This window comes from Onychostoma macrolepis, chromosome 17 (genome assembly GCF_012432095.1).
Source record: "Onychostoma macrolepis isolate SWU-2019 chromosome 17, ASM1243209v1, whole genome shotgun sequence".
Taxonomy (NCBI): domain Eukaryota; kingdom Metazoa; phylum Chordata; class Actinopteri; order Cypriniformes; family Cyprinidae; genus Onychostoma; species Onychostoma macrolepis.
The window spans coordinates 26,104,828-26,126,254 of record NC_081171.1 but is presented as its reverse complement, the minus strand read 5'-3'; the positions used below and the strand labels follow the sequence as shown (position 1 = coordinate 26,126,254).

General features: G+C 35.7%; 1 protein-coding gene across 7 annotated transcripts in view; it reads left to right on the top strand.

Moving 5' to 3' along the window:
• Positions 1-21,427, top strand: part of daam2 (dishevelled associated activator of morphogenesis 2) — a 161,278-nt gene that overhangs the window by 109,941 nt on the left and 29,910 nt on the right. For all 7 annotated transcript variants that reach the window (XM_058748715.1, XM_058748714.1, XM_058748712.1 and 4 more), the window contains 3 exons: positions 3,527-3,616; positions 15,327-15,401; positions 18,626-18,720. In XM_058748715.1, the coding sequence (XP_058604698.1) occupies positions 3,527-3,616; positions 15,327-15,401; positions 18,626-18,720 (260 nt within the window). The remainder of the gene's footprint in view (positions 1-3,526; positions 3,617-15,326; positions 15,402-18,625; positions 18,721-21,427) is intronic.

The window sequence follows — 21,427 nt, the reverse complement described above, 5'->3', positions numbered from 1 at the left end:
ACATATGGGAGCAGTTAGGTAAATCACAGAAACCTCATGTTTGATACACAAAGAAAAGACTCAAATTATTTTTGGTAAATATAAATAGTGATTGTAACTGAAAAAAAAAATGCAGACTGCTGCCATGCACCATTCTTTCACTCTGGATTATCCCTATAGATTTAAACAAACAAGCAAGCAAGCAAACAAACTTATTGTACTGCTGTGCTAAACATTTAAATGGCTTTTCTGCACAACGTGGAGCAAAACTTGTCCTTTTGCCACAAAGACAAAACAAAGTGTTTTCCATATATGAAGAATGTGTCAAAACATGCACTTTTTGCTGTAATGAAATAAATATTCTCTCACAGGAAGCTTTAAGAAACCTGACAGAACTGGGTCACAGCTGACAGGATTAAAAGTTTTAACAGTTTTTTGGAATATGATATGCATACAGAGGCCAATTTCTACTCTTTGGTGAAGTTTGCCCAGACGTGTATATAATTTGGTTTATATGTATTAACTTTATAAATCTGTGGGGTTGCAGAATGATTGTAATATAAATATGCCAGGTAATGCCTGCTATGCAATCTAATTACTTGATACAATGTGATTACAATGCAATAAGTGGAAAGCCTTACTTTCCGTAAAAAAACTGCTTTTAAAAGTGGCTTTCCCAACACAGCTATCTTCTTTTCCAAAATTCTAAGATACATTTACCGGCCATTTACATATTTATTTGCAACATATGCAGCTAAATAGTAAACACATCTCTCTTGTACTGTATCAGTTGTCTTCAAAACAATTTTGATAGGCTCTCTATGGACATGTTTCACAAATCTCTTTAAAATTATTAAACTTTCGTTGGTATGATATTTTGTTATTTAATGCTTAGAACCACTGTGCATCACAATCATTCATTTTATAAGATTTTGATTGGCCAAGCAGTATTCCAAGTGTGCTGATATTTAGTCTACAAGTATTGGAATTTTTAAAAATTTTGCTGTCATTCCGCTTGACTGTGTATGTGCCGTTCCAAACCAGCTGTCATACCAACAGGCTATTCACAATACATATTGTTTCAAAGCAGCTTTACAGAAAAGGCATGTTTCTTCATTACAATTACGAGTAATCAGAGGTGACTGTGTCAAAGTACTGTCCATATGGTAGAAATGTGTAGTTCTAGGATAAAACAAATCATGCAGCAAGGTAATTGTGGCATTTAACCAGAAAGAATGAACATGATATGATCAGTGTTTTAATATTAATATTACAATATTGCTTAGTGAAGTCTTACATACACAGCCTTTGCAGGTGCCTGAAGCTTGACAGAGAGTTTACAAAAAAATGTTTTATTTTTAGAAGATTACAGAATAGCATGACATAATAACGGAACAGTCCGTTTTCTCCTTTCAGCTCCCTAACCTTCCTGGAGTGGAAAGGTCAGATATTTGTTTCTTCCTCATTTCTGTGTCTGAGTGCTCTGGATGTGGTGATATCGGCCAATGAGCTTCCTGGCTACTGTCCTCGGTCAACCTTGCTATTTATGCCCTGTGACTTAGCCTGATTAGATCTGGATGAGAAGGGAGTGGGCCAATAGAGAAAATGTCTTGACAAATTAGTTTAGGATTGTGCTGTCATTGTGTAAGATTGTTCCTGTCCGTTTAGGAGCAGCCTAAATGAGTATTAATCTAAAGGCAAGTATCACTGCATGTTGCTGAGGGTGTTTCAGTTGGTATTACACATTTTAGAGCCCTTAAAGGAATAATGCACCCAAAAATCAAGTCCATCATCACTTACCGTTGTGCTGTCCAAACCCCTCATCACTGATTTTTCAATGAAAAACAAAAGATTATATTTTTATATTTACAGATTATACTCTCTTTCATAATGTGAACTGGGAGTGTTGACCTCCCACAAGGAAAAAAAAATTGCTAGGAAAGTAGTCCATAGAGTCACAGTCTTTCTCCCTTTATTGTAGCTGTCAGATGTCATCTAAATTAAATACAGATATGGTTTTGTTGTGAAAAATTAGACACAAGAGACAAAAAGGTTTAAAATCATTAACATCAGACTTGCTTTCATGGTAGGTTTTACTGTATGCTTGCATATTCAGGTAAATTATTCCTCTTAGTTGTTCATTCTCCATTTTTGTGTATCTATGCATGAGGCTTTCTGCTTGGTCAGTACTGGCTAAAACAGTTTCCTCTCAGTCCCTTGTGGGCCACTTATGACTTCCTTCCATTTTGACCATCTCTAAATCTTTCTTTCTCTGCCTTTACTGCACCTCACTCCCTTTAGCACTGCCTTTTTGTTCTCAGTTTTACTGTATGGCTTTTTTCCATTTCACTCTATAATTTACACTCTCTGTGTAGTTCTCTTTTCTTTCTGTATTCTATAAAAGGTAACTGGTTTTATATTTTTCACAAAATATTTTTTGATATTTATTTCATATTTTTCACAAAAAAATGAAAAAAGTATCAAGTTATTGGATCCATCATTTCAAACAGACACTGTCAGAGTAAGTTACTTTTCAAAACCTGGCCTCTGTGTCAGTCATGTATCCTGACTGTATATATTTGATGAATAGCTTATCTTGTTCAAAGCTCTATTCTGGCAGTAAATACAAATGAAAACTTAAAGGAATTCTTAAGGGAGAATAAATTGTCTTCAACTATGGGTAAATAAGCCCCCAGTTGGGGCTTAATGGCTTTATAGAGAACTTGCAGGTTTGCAAAATTGAATTGTGAATGCTTTTCAATTTAGTTCCTGAAACATAATCTGGAGTTCTAGTGAAAAATACAATTATTAGAATGAAATTGATATTGCTGTAAGTGTAATTCATAATACATAGACTTTTCAGCATAAATTAACTGTATGTGTGGTAATTCATATTTACTTTTTTGTTTTGGTTCCTTGCCGCTGTCGCCTCTGGCTCTCTTAGTTGGGGACACTTATTTTCCAGCGATATCGTCTACATGATTGCACAGATACTATTTAAACTGAACTGAGCTGGACGATGACATCAATAATTCAATAATGAAATGCCTTTAACTGAAAATTGAGTGTTTAATCTTGTAATTTTACATTATTAACACTATTTTTCTATTCTGATATTGGAAAGCTGCTTTGACACAATCTGTATCGTTAAAAGCGCTATATAAATAAAGGTGACTTGACTTGACTTGACTAGATACATTTTTCTGATCAGTTGAGAAAATTCTACAGACATTAAGAAGGAAAAAATTTTCACCATATAGGCTATGTATTTTTTATTGACAGAAACTACCTCACACAAAACTTTCTGCATTTTTCTTTTTGTATGATTTATAAGCTGTTTTCCTTATGGGGACATAAAAAATGTCCCATCAACATCAAAAATGGCTTGTATTACTACTCTCAAGGGGACATAATATATAGGGAGTACCAGGTACAACCCATCCTCCCCACACACACAGACAGGGCTGGTATCATTGCTTTTCACCATGCTTTTATAGATATATGAGGTTAAATGTGGCTCAGCTGTCATGTCCTCTCCTTTCCTCAGGATGAACTGGATCTCACAGACAAGAACAGGGAAGCCATGTTTGCTTTGCCTGCTGAGAAGAAATGGCAGATCTATTGCAGCAAGAAAAAGGTGAGTCCTTCACAACATAATCATTTAATAAGTTTAGCAGTTTAAATGTTTCTGGCTACTTTTTCTTTTTACTGACTATAGAATGATTTTGCATTCTTTGCAAGGAAGAGATGTATTTTTTCACAGATTCAGAAGTGTAAACATTTCATTGTGAGACAAAGCCTTTGAAATTGATGTTGGAAAACTACAACTTCTTTGAAACTTCTGGCCAAAACGTAAACCACACTTATCACACACACAGCCCCTCCCTTCCTTCTCTGGACACGATCCTTTTGGATCCCATGTCTGTGGTCAGCCACTTTCAGGATATTACTCCCTTTCACCCTGATTACAGAGAGAGAGAAGACATTGGCTTATTTCAGAAGCCTCAGTAGAATACGGATTTAAACAAATGGGTTTTAGCCATTTCCAGGTTATGTTTTTATGGAAGTGGTATTGTTTTGAAAGGACCTGCAAAGTGAACAACAGCCACTTCAGTTCCGGTCTGGAAATGTTGTATGTGATTCCATTATATTTACAAAGTCTTGTATAAAGTTTGGATCCATGATACACACATGCTTGCACCTAGAGCACTTGGCCTTTTTGGTTTTGGGAGGTGGGAATTATAGGTAAATTGGTTTGCAGCTAAGGGTTTGTAGCTACTAAAACAGATCCTGGAACAAAGTTGTCATCAGTTGATGTTCTCTCAGCACTCCTGCACTCAAAAATGATTTCCTCTTAGAGCAAAAGTTTAAAAAGAGAGGAAAAAAATGCTCAAACCAAATCCAGGAAACAGGAACCAGAACCAAGCAACAGACGTCTTGGAAAACAACTTGTGAGACCAAACAAAAAGCTCATTCATGTCTGCAGTAATGGAGAATTGCCATACAAGCCCACCACATGGCCTGCTTAAAATGCACAGCAATGTAAACAGAACAAGCAAGGCTGTGTGTTTAAGAGAGCACTCAAAAGAGAGACCTGAATGATTCAAGAAGGGAGAGAGAAGTTGAAGCAATTTTTCTGAGGCTCCCTGTAAGAGAAAACTATGAAGTAAATATCTGCACAGCCTTTAGAAATCACTCCTTCACACTCCCAAGGACTCCAGTTCTTCTGTTTGTTAGGAGTCATGTATATTCACTTATGCCATTTGTGCAGATGGCTAAAGTGTCCTATAGATTCTTTATTGCAACAGACAGCAAGCCAACTGCTTTCAATGAGAAGGTAGAGTTTACCCCCAAGTTGAGACATTTCTTAATCAGAATGCCTCGTGTACTGCATGAGTTTTGATCAACCCCATGAAATATTTTCAAGCCTCTGTAGATCAAGAAACAAGTCTCTATGTGAAATTATTAATTCTTCTGACTGTGCTAGAATCCGTCAAAAGGGCAAACCTAAGGAACTTTGTGTCTTTCTAGACAATCTGAAAATGGAATATGCATCTTTCAGATCAATAGTTATGAATCAATCTCCTGTTCAACTCTGAGACAAAATGTGTTTTAGTGTCAATATTCTGAAACTGCATGTCCTGAGTTTGAGGTTCAGCAGATGCAAGTCCAGGATCAGCTGCAAGTCAAGTAAACATCCTGACCCATGGGGGAATATAATTTTTCTCTGCCTATGAGAGAGAAGTAGAGACTGTCTGGTGGCTCTCCATAGCCTCAAGCTGAACATAGGATCCCTAAATCTCATGTGGCTCCTCAGCAACCACACAAGTAGAGTGACATTTCAAAAAGACATTAAAGGGCACATAACACACAGTTTCTGCCAATCTCATGTTACTCTTGAGTAGAACATGCCTGTCAGTCCTGTGTCGTGTGTAGTGTGTTTCCCGCCCTCTTGTTTGCATATTTGGTTATTTTCCTGTCCTTGATTAGTCGATTATGATTCTGTTCAGCTGTGTGTGATCCAGAGGCGGACAAAGTACACAACTTCCTTACTTGAGTGAAAGTACAGATACCACTGGTCAAATACTACTCCACTACAAGTGAAAGTTGTAAAGACAGATTTTTACTTAAGTAAAAGTACGGAAGTACATGTTTTTAAAAGTACTTAAGTATCAAAAGTAAAAAGTAAATGCATTGTTTTATTGTCGCATTGTTGTATACTCACAATACCTTATGCCACTAATGCAACCTACTGAATACACTGATTATCTTGTGTTATCTTTGGAATTAAGAGTTTTTATGTTGCCAAACCTATAGAAATGGAACAACTGAATGAAGATAATCATCTTTATTTTTTTATTTAACACTCCTACAAATACATTTAACTCATTTTAATACTTGTTTAAAAGTTACAAAGTTCTTTTTCAAAGAGATACTGAAGTCTATGATATGGTTCATTTTAGGCAAACAAAGTAAACATTGAAAAGAAAACAAACCTTTAGTCTCTTCAGAAAACTGGATCATACTCTCTCAGTATGGTCATGGGTGTGCAGGTTGCACCAAAGAACCGTCTTTTTGAATTTTGCCATCAACTGATCAGTGTTCATAAAATGCTCAGAAATCAGTGAACTTCACAACATGTGGCTAGGGTTGGGTGTTGTTTGAATGAATGTATATGTATGGGCAGTGTTTTGACAATAAAATAATTTATTATTTTAATAAAATGATTTATATACTTCCCTGACCAGTTTTTAGCAGCAATTTACCATATATGTAGTAAATATATATATATATATATATATATATATATATAGTAAAGTGAGGGCAGCGATTTTTGACAGATATATTAGCCTACCATTTGTATTGCCATAGTTTAACTACAAAAATCAAACTATAGTTAATATAATGAAACTATGGTAAATTTGTGGTTACTGAAGTTTTACTACAAATAGCCTATGGTTACTATAGTGAGATAATAGTACGTTTGTGGATACTGTGATTTTACTGCAAATACCATAGTTATGGTTACTATAGTAAAAACATGGTTAATTTTCCAAAGGGCTTTAATGAGTTAACACATGCCTTTTTAGAGCGCTTTTAGCTGTGCAGTAGCGCGGACGTTTAGTTTAGCGGGGAAGATCCCGAGGTTGCCAGATTTGCGTAAAAAAAAATAAGTCAAATGTCCATTCAAAGCTAGGCGGAAAACTGCAGGCTTAGGAATACTGTAACACTTGGCAACACAGGAAGGTCCTGGCAGATCGCCGGCCGGATTTTCGCAGAAAAAAAAGGGTTCAGTGAATCTGAAAATGCACTCACTGTAAAAACTGCTACATATAACGACTTTCTACTTGGGGACCTTGATATAAATGTAGTTGAGTAAAAAGTACGATATTTGTCTTTCAAATGTAGTGAAGTTAAAGTCGCAAGTTTCCAGAAAAAATAATACTCAAGTAAAGTACAATACTCAAGTAAATTTACTTCGTTACTGTCCACCTCTGGTGTGATCCCTTGTATTTAAGTTCCTGTCTGTTCAGTTAGTTTTGGTCTGGTCTACTCGTTACATTCCTTGTGTTCCTGTGTGTCTCAGCCTTGCCTTGTCTTGCCCTGTTTAAGTTTATTAAAGACTGTTATTTTGAAAATTATCCTTGTCTCCGTGGTCCTCGTTCCTCCCCGCTGTGTGCACGGTGACAATGCTTTGAACAAATAAACACACTTGCACAACTTCGTTGCTTCCCTGGAGAAACAAACTGCATCCACTGTTCCCTTAACACTGGGTTCTTTGGGAAGCTAAACAAGTTTATCTTTCTCTCACAAGCGCACTTCTTTGGTATAATTTTAGAATTTGTGGTCTAAAAACAAAATTACAAATCCTTTTCAAACAAGTTTCATAACCCAAATGAAGCATGTTGATGGGTTTTTTTTTTTGTTTGGTTTTTTTTTTTACAAATCACTAATTTCAGTTTTCAGATTTCACTTAGATTTTTTTTCATTTTTCAAAACTCTAGACAAAACTCAAAACGGTCAACACAAGCTGACACGTAATACAAAAAAAGCACTGTATCATGCATTCATATTCTATTAGGCTACCTGAGACTTGTCATAGCACTTGCATATTGCTCTTTTGTTGATTTTGATTGCTTCCATTATCCTCATTTGTAAGTTGCTTTGGATAAAAGCATTTACTAAATGACTAAATGTAAATGTAATATCTTTTAAAGAAGCCTTGAACTTGCAGAATCATTTGTTCAAAATAATTAAGAAAGAAACACCACAAGAACATTAACTGAGATCACCCACACACAGTAACGAGAGTTTTGCGGTGTAGTTGACCATTAAATATTGTAATACAAAATATGTGATATGTGTTTCATTACATTACTACAGTGAATCATTGAACAAATTCAGAAATGTAAGGTATTGATAATGTAATCAGATCACAACATTTGATCATAGGTTCTCATTACAATGGCCCTGCATCACAGTAATATCATGGTCTGGAAAAATAGTACATGGTATCATGGAAACTGTGTCTGATAAAGAATAATGATGAAAAATCACATCCATAGATAATGTATTTGAAAACTATGCTTTAGGAGTAATTCAATCGTTTTTTATAATTTTGAGCAGTTGTATCATATCAGTCATATCAATATCATATCAATCATTATAGTCATATCAGATGAAAAAGTGCTAGAGTTTTGAAAAATGTGCTGTTTAATCATCAGTTGAGTTTTTTTTTTTTTTTTTTTTTGTGAAGAGTTTTGAGAAATCACATCAAGGTTCTTATATTACTGAACCAGCGTTGTTTTAAAAGATCATAATCCATAATTGAGACTAAAAAGAGCTGGTAACCCCCCAAATGTTATGGAGCATTAATCAAAACCCTTGCAATTTCTTTTTTAATGAGTCATCCATATATTTTTGGATAAAATTAAGTTCTTGTTGAATAAGCCATTTTACTCAGAAATGCATATGGTGACATGGTAATAAAATCAGTCTCAACTTTAGTTCCATGTTGACTTTAAACATCCTTGACTGGATGTTAACTTGAGAGAAGCAGGTCTGTATAAGATCTGTATAAATACAACACTTTTTTTCCATTGGAAATAGAATCTCTGTATATTTTGGCATGGTGAAAGAGAGGACAACCCAGTGAGATGTTGGATTTTGGAAAGATGTTTGTCTAGACCTAAAAATGAGTCCAATTATTGCATTGGCTTTGGGACAGGCAGAATTCTGTTTGCTAATGTGATTTAGCTGGGGGGATTCTGGAGAGGCAAGCTGTTAACGCACAGATTCTTGTTTGGCCCACAAATATAGTTCAGTCCTCAAGTCACATAACATACTTTTGTATGGTGTGCGTCTTGTGCAGACTGTTTGAATTGTGTCATAGCGCTTGAAGAAATGTTTCAGAGTAGTGTGTCAAATACAAAATTAAGACTTTATTAACACACAACCTGCTTAAATTTTAAATTAAATATTAAACCAATTGAAATGTTAGAAATGAAAGTTTCTAGTCAGGTTTGAGTTAGGTGTTAGGATTCACTATTTGTACATAGCCTATTAATGTATTAACTACAATTTATAAGACTGCAATTTAGTAACTATGAATTAACTACAAAGTAATAGTTTAAAAATGATTTATTACTGTTTACTACTTTATTACTGTATACTAGCTAAAGTGTTACCTACTTTTTTATAATTAAATTTAAGTATATTTACAATCAGTATTTCTCAGCTTTGTCCAGTTTCCCCCACAATTTAAGACATGCAACATAGGCACATAGACACTAAATTGTCCATAGGTATGTGCGAATTTGTGTGACTGGACATCTTTCCATGGTGTTTGATAGTCCAAGACAATGGGATAGGTTCTAGCATCCTTGCCAGCCTTTTGGAAAATGGATGGATTTCTTAGCTTGTCACAGAGCATTCTGTGATTGTCTTATTAAAGAAGGATACATATTTAGTAAAGCAGTAAATGTATGTGACAGATAGAACAGCCAGTACAGCACAAGGAAAACATTTGCAAATGTTTCATCTCTTCATCTTCTTGCAGTGTCTTCATTTAAAAATTTTATAAGTTAAACAATCCCCTGTGGTTGTGGTTGTCACAAGTCTGATTCCTCGCACCTGTCACCGCTAATCAAGCTCCCTATATCCTTGCACACTCCTCGCTGTCACATTAGCCGTGTTTCCATCCTAAGTTGCGAATTTTACTTGTGCACAAAATTGGAATATTGCATAAAACATTTGCGAATAAAAACCATTTCCATCCAATGAGTTAGAGAGAACAAAATCGTCACTTCCTGATAAACTGGCACTAAATATCACTAAGAAAAGTAGGAGAAGCCACTGATTATAATAATTCTCAAATATAATAAATTACTTGCACTTCGAGAGAGCAGATGAAACACAATAAATGCGGTCTTGCTTTCGGAGGTGAATGTCAGCTGTTTGGGAACGCAGTCGTGGAAGACCATTCTGGGAGGCAATTATACAGAAATACTTTGACGACAGACTTTGCTCGGGCACTTCAGAATGACCATAACAACTTTTCAGATGCTGGGCAACAAAATTAGTCCACGGGTTAGTCAGGTTATGCCATCCCATAGCGCAAAGTCACATGACGTTTTTGAACGCTCATGCGGGATTTATTCGCTAAAAGCGTTTCCATCTCCCATTATTCTCATTAAGCCTTTTTCGCACAAGTCAAAAACCAAAATCTTCAAATCTTTCAAAAACCAAGTCAAAATCTTTTCGAAATTTGCCATTTCCATCACTTGTTTCTGATGCGATACTTCAAAATGTGCATAAAAAGAGGGTGATGGAAACATAGCTACTGTCTGGTCTTACAGTTTGCTATGCAATTCTTACCTGTTGTTACTTACCTCAAGGATACTCCACTGCTCCGTTCCCAGTGTTCCCATCAGCTCCACCACTCCTTTGCTCCTCCAGATCGTCTGCAAACATTGCATGTGTACGTACCTGACTCTTAAATTGTATTTCTTGATGTCTCAGTTTGTCCAGTCGTTTGTGTGTAAGGTTGCAGAGTGCATGCCCTTCACAAACATATGTCTCTTTACGGTTTGGATTACTGTGTCATCACATTTGCATTTTGACAGCTGGACCTTCAAGGAAGTCTTTAAGTCCGGCCAAAAATGCTCCAAATCTCCATAAAAAACGTATGAGTGCAATCTGAGGGATGAAACAGTCTTCAAACAAAACCACAGAAATCAGAGACATGGAGAAACATTTCAGCAAACACATAAACTCAGAGGTCACCCTGGCCATAGTGAGATTGAATTTTACTCAGAGAATGGTCTTCCAAAGGCAGCCAAAACCCCACCTTAGTTTAACGTGAGAAGACATGAAAGCAAAATTTGCTCTCCAGAATCCACAACACACTTCTCAAAAAGAGAACCCAATGTACCTTGTATTAATGTGTAGTGTAGTTTCATGGAAGAGCCACTCATAAGAAATAATCATATCCAGATACACCCACAGAGCATTTCAACATTTCCACTATTGCTCACACCCACATTTGTTGATATTCTTTTTTGTTAATTTGCCATTACTCATTGATATTATGTAATTTCCTTAGCTGGACAATATGAATATTAAAAGTTAGATAATGGTTATAATTTTGAATACCCGCGTCAGTGGGTACAGCGCCTCAGTCTCTGTCTGTTCAAGTCAATTTTGCAGTATTAAAAGTTCCCACAAATGAATGATGCAATGCATAACTGCATGCAGTAAAATACACCAAAATATTATAGTTTTGTATGTGCACAAAACCTTACACAAATGCATACATATAATTTTGTCTGTAATTCAGTCCACAAAAAAATGCTGATTTACAGTTTACAAATTTTTATTTGTTTTACATGATGGTGATTCAGAAATATTGGTGATTTAAACTGTTTACACACTCACAGTAAGGATGGATGATGTGTCAGGCCAAGACTCAAAGGAGCGTCAGTCTACCTTTCTATAAGTTTAAACTTTCACATAGTAAAATGTGCACACAACCCCCCCAAAATAAATAAATAAATAAACAAAAATTTCTGAATAAAGCTAAATAAAACAAAAGGATTCTAGACTTTTGTGTTTGGTTTTCTTCTCTATGTATGGTTATGGGTATGGGTGTTTGACCCATACTAGGAATCTGCTGGCCAAAATCGTGTTTATTATTGTTACCTCCTCTGTTTCTCCTTTGATAGTACAAATATTGACTCAAAAGAGGAGCAGTTCACTACTGTGTTGACCTTAGGCTGAGCATGCCCGTTCTTTGTATAACTTTTTATTTGTTCCGGACATGGAAATTAGAGCATTGTAATAACCTTCTTGAGCTGGTTAGGGTAAATGTTCTGAGCAATGTGACATGATTTGCGACTGCAGATGATAAGAATGTGAAACCTTTAAACTGAGTATTCTGGTTGAAACAATACGTTTAGCTCAGAAAAACAAATCACAGGATTGAGGTCCAGGCCAAACTGTTGTGCTGAGTTCCAGCATTGTTCTACTGTGGTGTTGAACACTTACCACCAAGAGGAAAGTGCAAGTTGATTGGATCTGATTGCAAGTTATACATCCTAGGTTGTTGTTGTTTTGTCTGGCTTGACAGTGTGTTGTGGTTTGTAGTTCACAATGCTCTGTGCTGAAGGTACAATATTTATGATAAGTGCCATCTTAGACATATCATGTCTCTCTGTTGCACAGGAAAGCATGTTTCGTGTGAAATGTAAAAATTAAAACCTCTGCAAGATCCAAACAAACAGCTTAATAATAGGACAATTTTATTCAAAAATAATGCTCTTTCATTACTTTATTACTTTTGCAGCCAACCATCACAGAACACAACCCACACTTACTGTAGGAAGGCAGCAGGAAAAATCAGTTCATGTTCACCATAGCAATTAAATTACCTGATAAACAATTACCAAGATAAGACGGGCTCAGATTGACCCCTATGTTATGTTTTTGTTTTGTGACACAAGAAACTGAACTGAATGATATGATCTGTGGTGATTAAAACTAAAATATTTAAACTGAAAACACAATCAGAATGTAATACACAAGAAAGTCAGAGTATTGTTAAAAACAAAGACTAATCCAGAGCAGTCTGCTCTGATTGGCCAACTGACCCAGTGCATTGTGACTGGCCGAATACCGCAAGCACTCGTGGGAAATGTAATATCCCTTTCCATAATTGCGAGCTTCATCTTTCAAAATAAATGTAAAGACAGTTAATAATGTCCTTAGTTTTATCATCAGTTCAAGCCCGAAAGGAGAACAGAGTCACGTGACAGACACAGTGATGATGCTCGTATGTATTTGCACACAAGCCACGATTAAGACAGCTGACTCCACTGTGATGTGACTCTGTCTCTCTCCCTCTCTCTCTCACACACACACACGATGCACAAAACTCTGCATTTGAACAGTCAATAGCAAATACTTAAACTAATAACAAATCATACTTACAGTAGCTGATTCAGAAGCACCGGATTGTCATAGCAAAGTCAGAATTACCTCCTCTCCTAGGTTCATGAAGCGGTCATCCATAAAATGCATTGCTGTTCTGTTGTAAGTAATCTTAATGATTCCTAAATGCATCTACTTTCAGAAGGCCAAATAAAGTGCTTTTGCTTTCGTGTAGAAACACACAGCGTCTCACTGACATGGCTGCATCAACACTACTGCGGTTACTGAAACCACGCCTTCTTTCTTTGCGTATACGTTTGGGCGGTGTTTTGCAAATCTTTCCACATCGTGACGTAGACATGTGGGGGCGTGTTTGAATGAGCCGTTTTAGGGTGGCGTAACTTTAATAAAGACTATCTCTTTGGTTTTGAGACTTTAGTCTTTGCAACTTCAGGGATCTTATCTATGCACAATCAGCTTGTAACACTCCAAAGAGAAAGGAAAACTTGAAATCACATCATATGTAAGGAATGTTATTAATATTAATATTAATACTTGTAAGGAAGAGGTAGGCCTAGTGGATTCCATATGCAGGTCTTTATTCAATGATCTGTGATCCAAGTTCAAACAATAATCACAGCTCCTAGTCAGGTCACAGGCTCGAGTCAAAACATTGAGAAAACATTCCAGTGGCAGACAAATCCAAAACAGTAATCCAGAAACGGGAGTCAGGAGAACAAAAGCAATAGTCATATCAATAAACATCAGCAATGGCATGGAAGAACGCTTAGTAAGGCAGTGAAACTGGCAATACTTCGCAGAATGGTAGTGGAAACACATGGCTTAAATACATGGTAACAGGAATTGACAAGACAGGAACTGATGTGGCAGGAACAGGAAGTGGACAGAGTTCAATATTCAGGTGAGGGCTCCCTCTGAAGGATGGGAGCCTGATCAGATGTTACAATACTGATACAGTTTAGACGTGTGCCAAGCCATCAGATCACTGTGCCATCCCCTGAAGGAGGAATGCAACGCCAAGTTGATTCTTTTTAGTGTCATTAATTAACTGATACAATGTTGTGAGCAAATAAATCAAGAACCTAGAATCCTAGACACATTCTTTTGCTAATAGCTTAATTAAAATTAGATGCATTTATTCTTCAAATGTCTATGTTATGTTATTACAGATTGCCTAATCCATTGGTCATGTTGATCTTGTATATAGACTAATATTCCACATGAAAAATATATACCTAACTGCAGTATTTGTTACTAGAAAACATATTTGGAGTTTTCCATTATTTTTGTAGACATTTTCTAGACAATGTCAGTTCAAATATCACTATTACCCATCATAAACAAGTTCTTAAAATGTTTTGTCCTATCAAACGTTTGCTGACTGATCGTAAATAGTCCGCACACTCTCAAACATCAAAAAGTCACAAGCGAGATGAAAGCATATTGAGCAATTTAAAAACATGGCAAACGTTTTGGTCACATGTTGACCATTTTCAATGCCAAGCTGAAATGGTCATTGAAAATGGTCAACACGTGACCAAAACGTTTGCCGTTTTTATCCAGTAAATTGCTCAATATGCTTTTTTGATGTTTGAGAGTGTGCAGACTTTCTTCAAGCTCTTTACTTTTTGGGAAATTGTTTTGGTCTATGCACCTCAGTTGGATTATTTTGAAGGCGCGTTGAGTCTCTGGCTGCTTTTCTGACTGATCGGAAAGCATAATTTGGTGTCAGTCTGAAATGGCATGAAATGCTGTTACAAACATATGTAGTGAAGGAAATAGCTTGAGTGGAAATGACAGCAGAACCTGTGATATGAAGCATGAAAAACAAAACAATTATTCAAATATGGAATCAATTAAATATATAGAGTGTGTCATCATTCTTAATTTGTAGTAAATTGTGGTAGATTAATAAATCCACACTTTATTAATAGAATTTTACTTTAAACAGGTCTTTTATGTTAAAACAATCAATAAAACAAATAAACATGGAAAGCATTATAGATAACAACATTATTATTTGAATTTTGTTTATTAATTTTGAACCACCAAACAATCAGATATTGTTTTAAATATCCAAATATTGTATCAGCTCACAGATTCTGTTGTGGCGGTTACCAACTAAAAGGTCTGGTGGACTAATTGGACAACAAATAAACAAATATGTTGCAGTGGTCTACTGAACAATCATTTATCAGACACATTTACTTATATTACCCTTATTATAGGGACACAAGTCATGCCTACAGGGACAATGGTGGTAAGCGTATATCCTTTCAACTCTTAGTATTAGCTTATTACCATTCAGTTATTCAAAAGTCATACACATAGTTATTTGCGAAAATCCTGTGTTTCTTAAAATATAATTTAAATGACTTTATCCTGTGTTCATTTCTAAGGAACAAGAGGACCCCAACAAGCTTGCTACCAGCTGGCCTGATTACTATATTGACCGCATCAACTCCATGGCAGCTGTAAGTACTTCCTTTATTACGGTTATGTTTCTAACATGCACAACAAACTTTTGCACCCTTTGTGATCAAATCTGATTTTGACACAAATTAATGTGGAGGAAAAATTAATACTGAATAAAATTTGACCAAAACATTTGCAAGCCCACAAGCTATCAATATTAATCAGACTATAAAATCTGCTGTTTTGAATGTTTTTTTTTACTATTATGTGAGACTAGCAGGCAAAATATTTTAGTGATATTATTTTAGTTGATTCTTGCTAGCAAAATCTCATTCATGCACGTTGTCGGTGATAGACTGCCAAAATCATCCTAATGTCCTTATAGAACTGTAATATAATATAAATCTACCTTGCAGATGTAAGCTGCCCCTGGCAACACACATTGCTTATAGTTCAACTGATTTTCCATATGTTTGTTGGTTATTTTCTTGGTTTAATGGAATAATCTCTCTTTAAACAGTGGATTCCCAGCCTTGCTCTAGTACATCATATCCATGCAAATCGTCTTCATTATTGTCATCTTAAATGCTTTAGCAATCAATGCCTTGATAGAGAGATATGATACTGTTTTTTATGTTCAGACTGTATTGAAAAATAACAGCTGTTTGTTAAAGGGGTTCTATGCTTCTTTTTTTTTTTTTTTTTTTTTTGCATTTTCAACCTCCTATAGTGCAAAATGGTCCTGTTTGTGCATGCAAACAGTCTGCAAAGATACAAAGCAAAAGCTCCACTCCAAAGGGAGTTAATTTCTATATTAGTAAGTACTCTTTCTGAACTACCTCAAATGCTTTGATTGCAGTCCTGAGTTTTCTTCCAAGAACATACACATCACAATATCCCTCATTGAAATAATCCCTGCCCAAGGCATATGCAAAAAAAAAAATAATAATAATAATAATAATTAGAGGGAGTGGGGCCTGGTCGAGTTAGTAGTTATGTTAATAGTGTGTTGTCACCATGTTCAAGAGACACAGTTTCACACATCTAATACTGTATATTGATACACATGCAGCTGTTTACATTCACAGACATAACCGACTGTGTTTGTGTATTTTGTGTGTTTATAACAGTTGACACAAAGGAGCTGGCTCCCTGTGTATGTGCTTTGCGTGTGCGAACTCAGAAAGCCATATTTAAGAAGTTTAAATTGACAAGGTTTTTTTAAACGCAAAGAATAAACTTTTCATGATAATGAAGAACTGCAAGGTCATGTGAGTGTGAACATTAGAGAGATGATAATCAAAATTGATCAAATTATTTATTTGATCATCACGCCTTCTTTCTTTGCGTTTACATTTGGGCGGTGTTATGCAAATCTTCCCACACAGTAAAATGGCTCATTTAAACATTTAAACAAATGGAGCGGCAGTTAATACACAGAGCCGTAGTTCACTGACAAGCTAAGCGATATCGCGCTCATAATCGAATGCGATTCATCTGCGATTATGAACGCGATAATGCGATTCATCTGCGATTATGAACGCGATATCGCTTAGCTTGTCAGTGAACTACGGCTCTGTGTATTAACTGCCGCTCCATTTGAAAACAGGTGATGGAGATTTACCGCTAATCACGGAACCGGCTTTACTGACGAGATGCGCATGAGAATCGCATTCGATTAATTGCACAGCCCTGCCACACAGTGACGTAGACATCTGGGGGCGTGTTTAAATGAGCCATTTTAGGAGGGCGTGGACAAGACTTAACTTTTATAAAGAATATCTCTTTGGGTTTGAGACTTTAGTCTTTGCAACTTTAGGGATCTTATCTATGCATGAACAGCTTGTAACACTCCAAAGAGAAAGGAAAACTTGAAATCGCACCATATGACCCCTTTAATTTTGATGTGAGCTAGTTAATTATTTCAACTGAAAAAAAAAAAAATGCAATGTTTATATGCTAGGTTAAACGATATTACAATAAATGATATTACAATAAAAATAGTTCAAAGCAAATGTGTCATATTACACATTCATCTGGTCTGATATCTGATCTTATGGCTGTTTGAGAAAAAAAAAATATTACTATTATTATTGCTATCCTTAAATATTACAATTATTATTAAATATCCTTAATTGCAATCACCAACATTAGTCAGTAACTGATTTGAGGCTGGACTGGGCTACAAGAATTATCATCTGTCAAATTCACAATGAAAATGTATCCAGGAGTAAAATATTTCTATGCCTATGCACTCGGGGGGAATCTGCTTTTTTTTAAAATATATTTCTCATGATCTTGACAACTAATTGTTTTATTGTGATCTAGACACAAGAAAACAGTTCGTACTGATGAGAAAAACAAGTAAGAAAAAAGGAAAATAGCAATGCATAGCCTCCGGGCTTCCGTACTTTTATGATTGTATGTTTAAAAAAGCCTATCACGGTTTGAAAATGCCCAATAATTGAGAAACGCCCCCTTTACCTATACTTGGATTTGTCGTTATGATTTCTGACTTATTTTGTTTTTGAATTTGTCGTTGTGTTTTCTGACTTGTTATAATGTTGTTGTGTTTTCTGAATTATTAAATTTTTTAGATTTGCTTTTGTGTTTGTAATTTGTCGTTTTGTTTTCAGAATTGTGATTTGTTTTACAAATCTCAGCCACCGTAGTATTTGCATTTAAAGACACATGAAACCAGCATGTTTTTGCTTCCACCCAAAAAGGGGCATTTACAGCATGGTATAATAAAAAAGCAGCCAGAACAAAAATCATGTTTTTAGGAATGAAATGTTGTATAAACCAGGCAAATACATGTACAAACCTCTCTATACAATCTTTCAACATATAAATAGGAATAAAACTGAATGTTTTGATGTATGTAAGTGCTACTGAAGTAGATATTTAAGGCTCAGTGCTTTTAGATAGACCAGACCTTCCAGTTCTATTCCATTCCTATATAAGTATTTCTGAAGTGGATATTTATATATATATATATATAAAATTAAAAACTCATTTTGAGGAAACACCCTTTAAATATATGTATTGTAAATGAATTCTACAGATGCATATAGATAAAGTGTAATAAAATGTACTTAAATTGTTATTTTGGGTGTTTATTTCCCACTAGCCTGAAAAAGACATTATGGAAGCAAAATCTCAAAATTTACCGTTAGACTGGACATGGTTTATAGCTTTTCTGAAGCATTGCCTGACCTGCCATGATCAGTTTCATTTGTTTAAAACCAGAGTAAAAGTTTGACAAAGATCACCTGTATTTCAGATGCAGACACTATTTGCTTTTGATGACGAGGAAATGGAGATGAGAAACAAGGTGGTAGAGGATCTAAAGACAGCCCTCCGGACTCAACCAATGAGGTAAGACAACTTAATTCTGTATATTGATCCATAATTCTGATCTCCAGTTCAAGGAGTCAAGAGTGAATACCTTGATTTGAAAGAGCTGCTCTCAGCAAACTAATTGGCAACTAATTCCGGCTTGGATTATGTGGGAAGCACACTATTCTACAGATTAGGATGTCTCTGGCATGTGAGGATTGGCGTGGAGGTGAACTTTACTGCATCCGTCTTTGTCTGTGACTGTCTGATGTTGGCTGATCACTACTTCTGAACACATTTAAGTGCTGTGTATCATTCATTTAGCTGAAACAGTGGCTGACTGCTTCCTGTCTTCAGTCCTGAGCCTTTTTGTACATAAAAACAGTCAGAATGAGACAGCAGTATCTTTTTTCCCTTCAGAAATGAACTTATCTTTGAGATACATTAAGCCCATTCTGTCTTTAGACCATTAGTCTTGAGTCTTTTTCATCACTGCTGGTAAACACAACCAGAGCTTCTTCCCTGAGTCACAAAGAAAAACGTCTAAGCTGTCAGCCACACTGCAACCAGTCGTCTAGACATATAAGGCAACTTAAACGGGACTGACTGATAAAATAACTGCTTCCACATTGCCACCATATATGAGGAACCGTATGGACCATGCACGTAATTTTTTGTGGTCAGTTTTGTCGCTCAATGTTAGATGGTTTATTTTTGTGATCTTGGTTCTTTAGAGAAATAAAATGCAGTGTCATCTGAGTGACCCCAGAAGTGCAAATTCAACAACTGCTGTGAGTGAAGTAAGGGGCCATTTACACGACAATGTTTTCAGCCAAAACGGAAACTTTTTATATGTTTTGCCTGTTCGTTTACAAGACAACAGTGTTTTGGGGACTGAAAACACATCATTTTGAAAACGGGTTTCAAAGTGCAAGTTTTTTGAAATGCCACTGTTATTGTTTCCGTTTAAACACCCAATACGGGAATCTTTGAAAACGGTGAAGTCATGCGTGTGCGTAGTACGTTAAGTATGTAGATAATACAGCGTTTTTGCCAGTTTTCACGGATATGTGTAAACGCAAATCGTTTTGAAAACGTCGTGTATACATGAAACTTTTTAAAAACACAAGGGAAAAACTTTTCCGTTTTTGACTTCATCATTGTTGTGTAAACGTAGCCTAAGCCCTGCAATTTAAAAGCAATCAAAAAATTATTGGCTATAAATAGAAGTAACCCATTAATTTTTATGACAAGTTCTTCGAGAGCAGCTAGCTGGGTCTCAGATGTAATCCGCAAATGGATGCAAATTTGGCTTTGAGGCTTGAAGGTATTATTTGCACCTCATCAATGCCAGTGCAGGAATTACTTTAAATGAGCAGGAGGAAATTAAAATATTGAATATCCAATTTAGTAGTAAAATATATTAAATACAAGTTACCCTGAGTGCTTTTTAAATCTAGAACAACTTTTTTTCAAATAATTTTTAAGTGTTTAATTCAATTATACTGTTTATGCAGTTGTAGCTTTATTACCATCAGCTAATTTATGGCTTTACGAGTCATTTTACACTGTTATAAATCTAACAAGTGCCATAATTAGATGATGTAACATACACATCTGTCATGCAGTAACCGGCTTTGTCCAATATGGAAAATGGCGCAAACACTGCCCACATGAAAACTCAAGCAACTCTTTGCGGATCAGGTTCACAGGTTAAAAAAAATAATTTTCTGTAATAATTTGCTTCACAATCACTGTTTTTCAATAATGTTTTCATTAATATCAAAACAAGTGCAGAGGAATTTTTAACTTCTGTAGCTATGGTGTAAGATAATAAGATAATAGTAAGATCCTCTGTTTTATTAACATTTGTTAGCCCTTATTTAATACTTCTCAAGCTGTGATGTAAAGGCTATTTTTTAAAACATAAACATAAAAAAAAATAAAAATCCTGCCCCAACTGCCTGTTTAAACAGGAAATTTGTCAACAGAGGGGAAAAAAGACATGCCAAAGTCTGTGCTAATGTGTGGTAATACTATTCAAATCTTGTGTGTCTCATTTTATCATTGATTAAAGATCTAGGAGTGTTCCTCTATACACTTGCTATCTTTGCTGAGACAGTTAGCCTGCTGAGACAAAAGTATCATTCATTACTCAGTGCAAGCAATCTGCCACTTACAGTTAATAACACTGAAAGCAGGAAGATAAATGCGGCACCATGATATTTGGCTCCGACAGCTCAGTACTGTAGGACATTTTTATGTGTGTCATGAACACACAAGTTACTTAATCTGTTATTTGACGCATTGCCAGTGTATTTGTGAGAGTTTGAGAAGACAGCAGTGTCGTCCTGGCCACTTCAGTCCCTTCTAATTTTTCTTCTTCCTCCCCAACTTTTCGTGTACTTTGCTAATGAAGGAATTACATACTTGTGAGCATGTTGAGCTGAGTATGTAGGGAGTAAATTATGTATATAGTTAGTCATGTAAAATGTCTTCATACCTTTTCTCCATGATACTCTTTCAGACACTTAACCTCATACTGTTCATGCATGTAAACATTACTAAGTGGTGCATACATTAACTGGTTTGGCTTCTTGGCATAATTACATTTTGTGTTTGTATTTATATTACACTGCCATCTCACAGCAAGAAAGTCCTCCAAATATCCAATTATCCTGGATATTGTCTTAAGTTTCATGTGCTCCACCTTGTTTTTGTTTGTTTGTTTTAGTCCACATTCTGG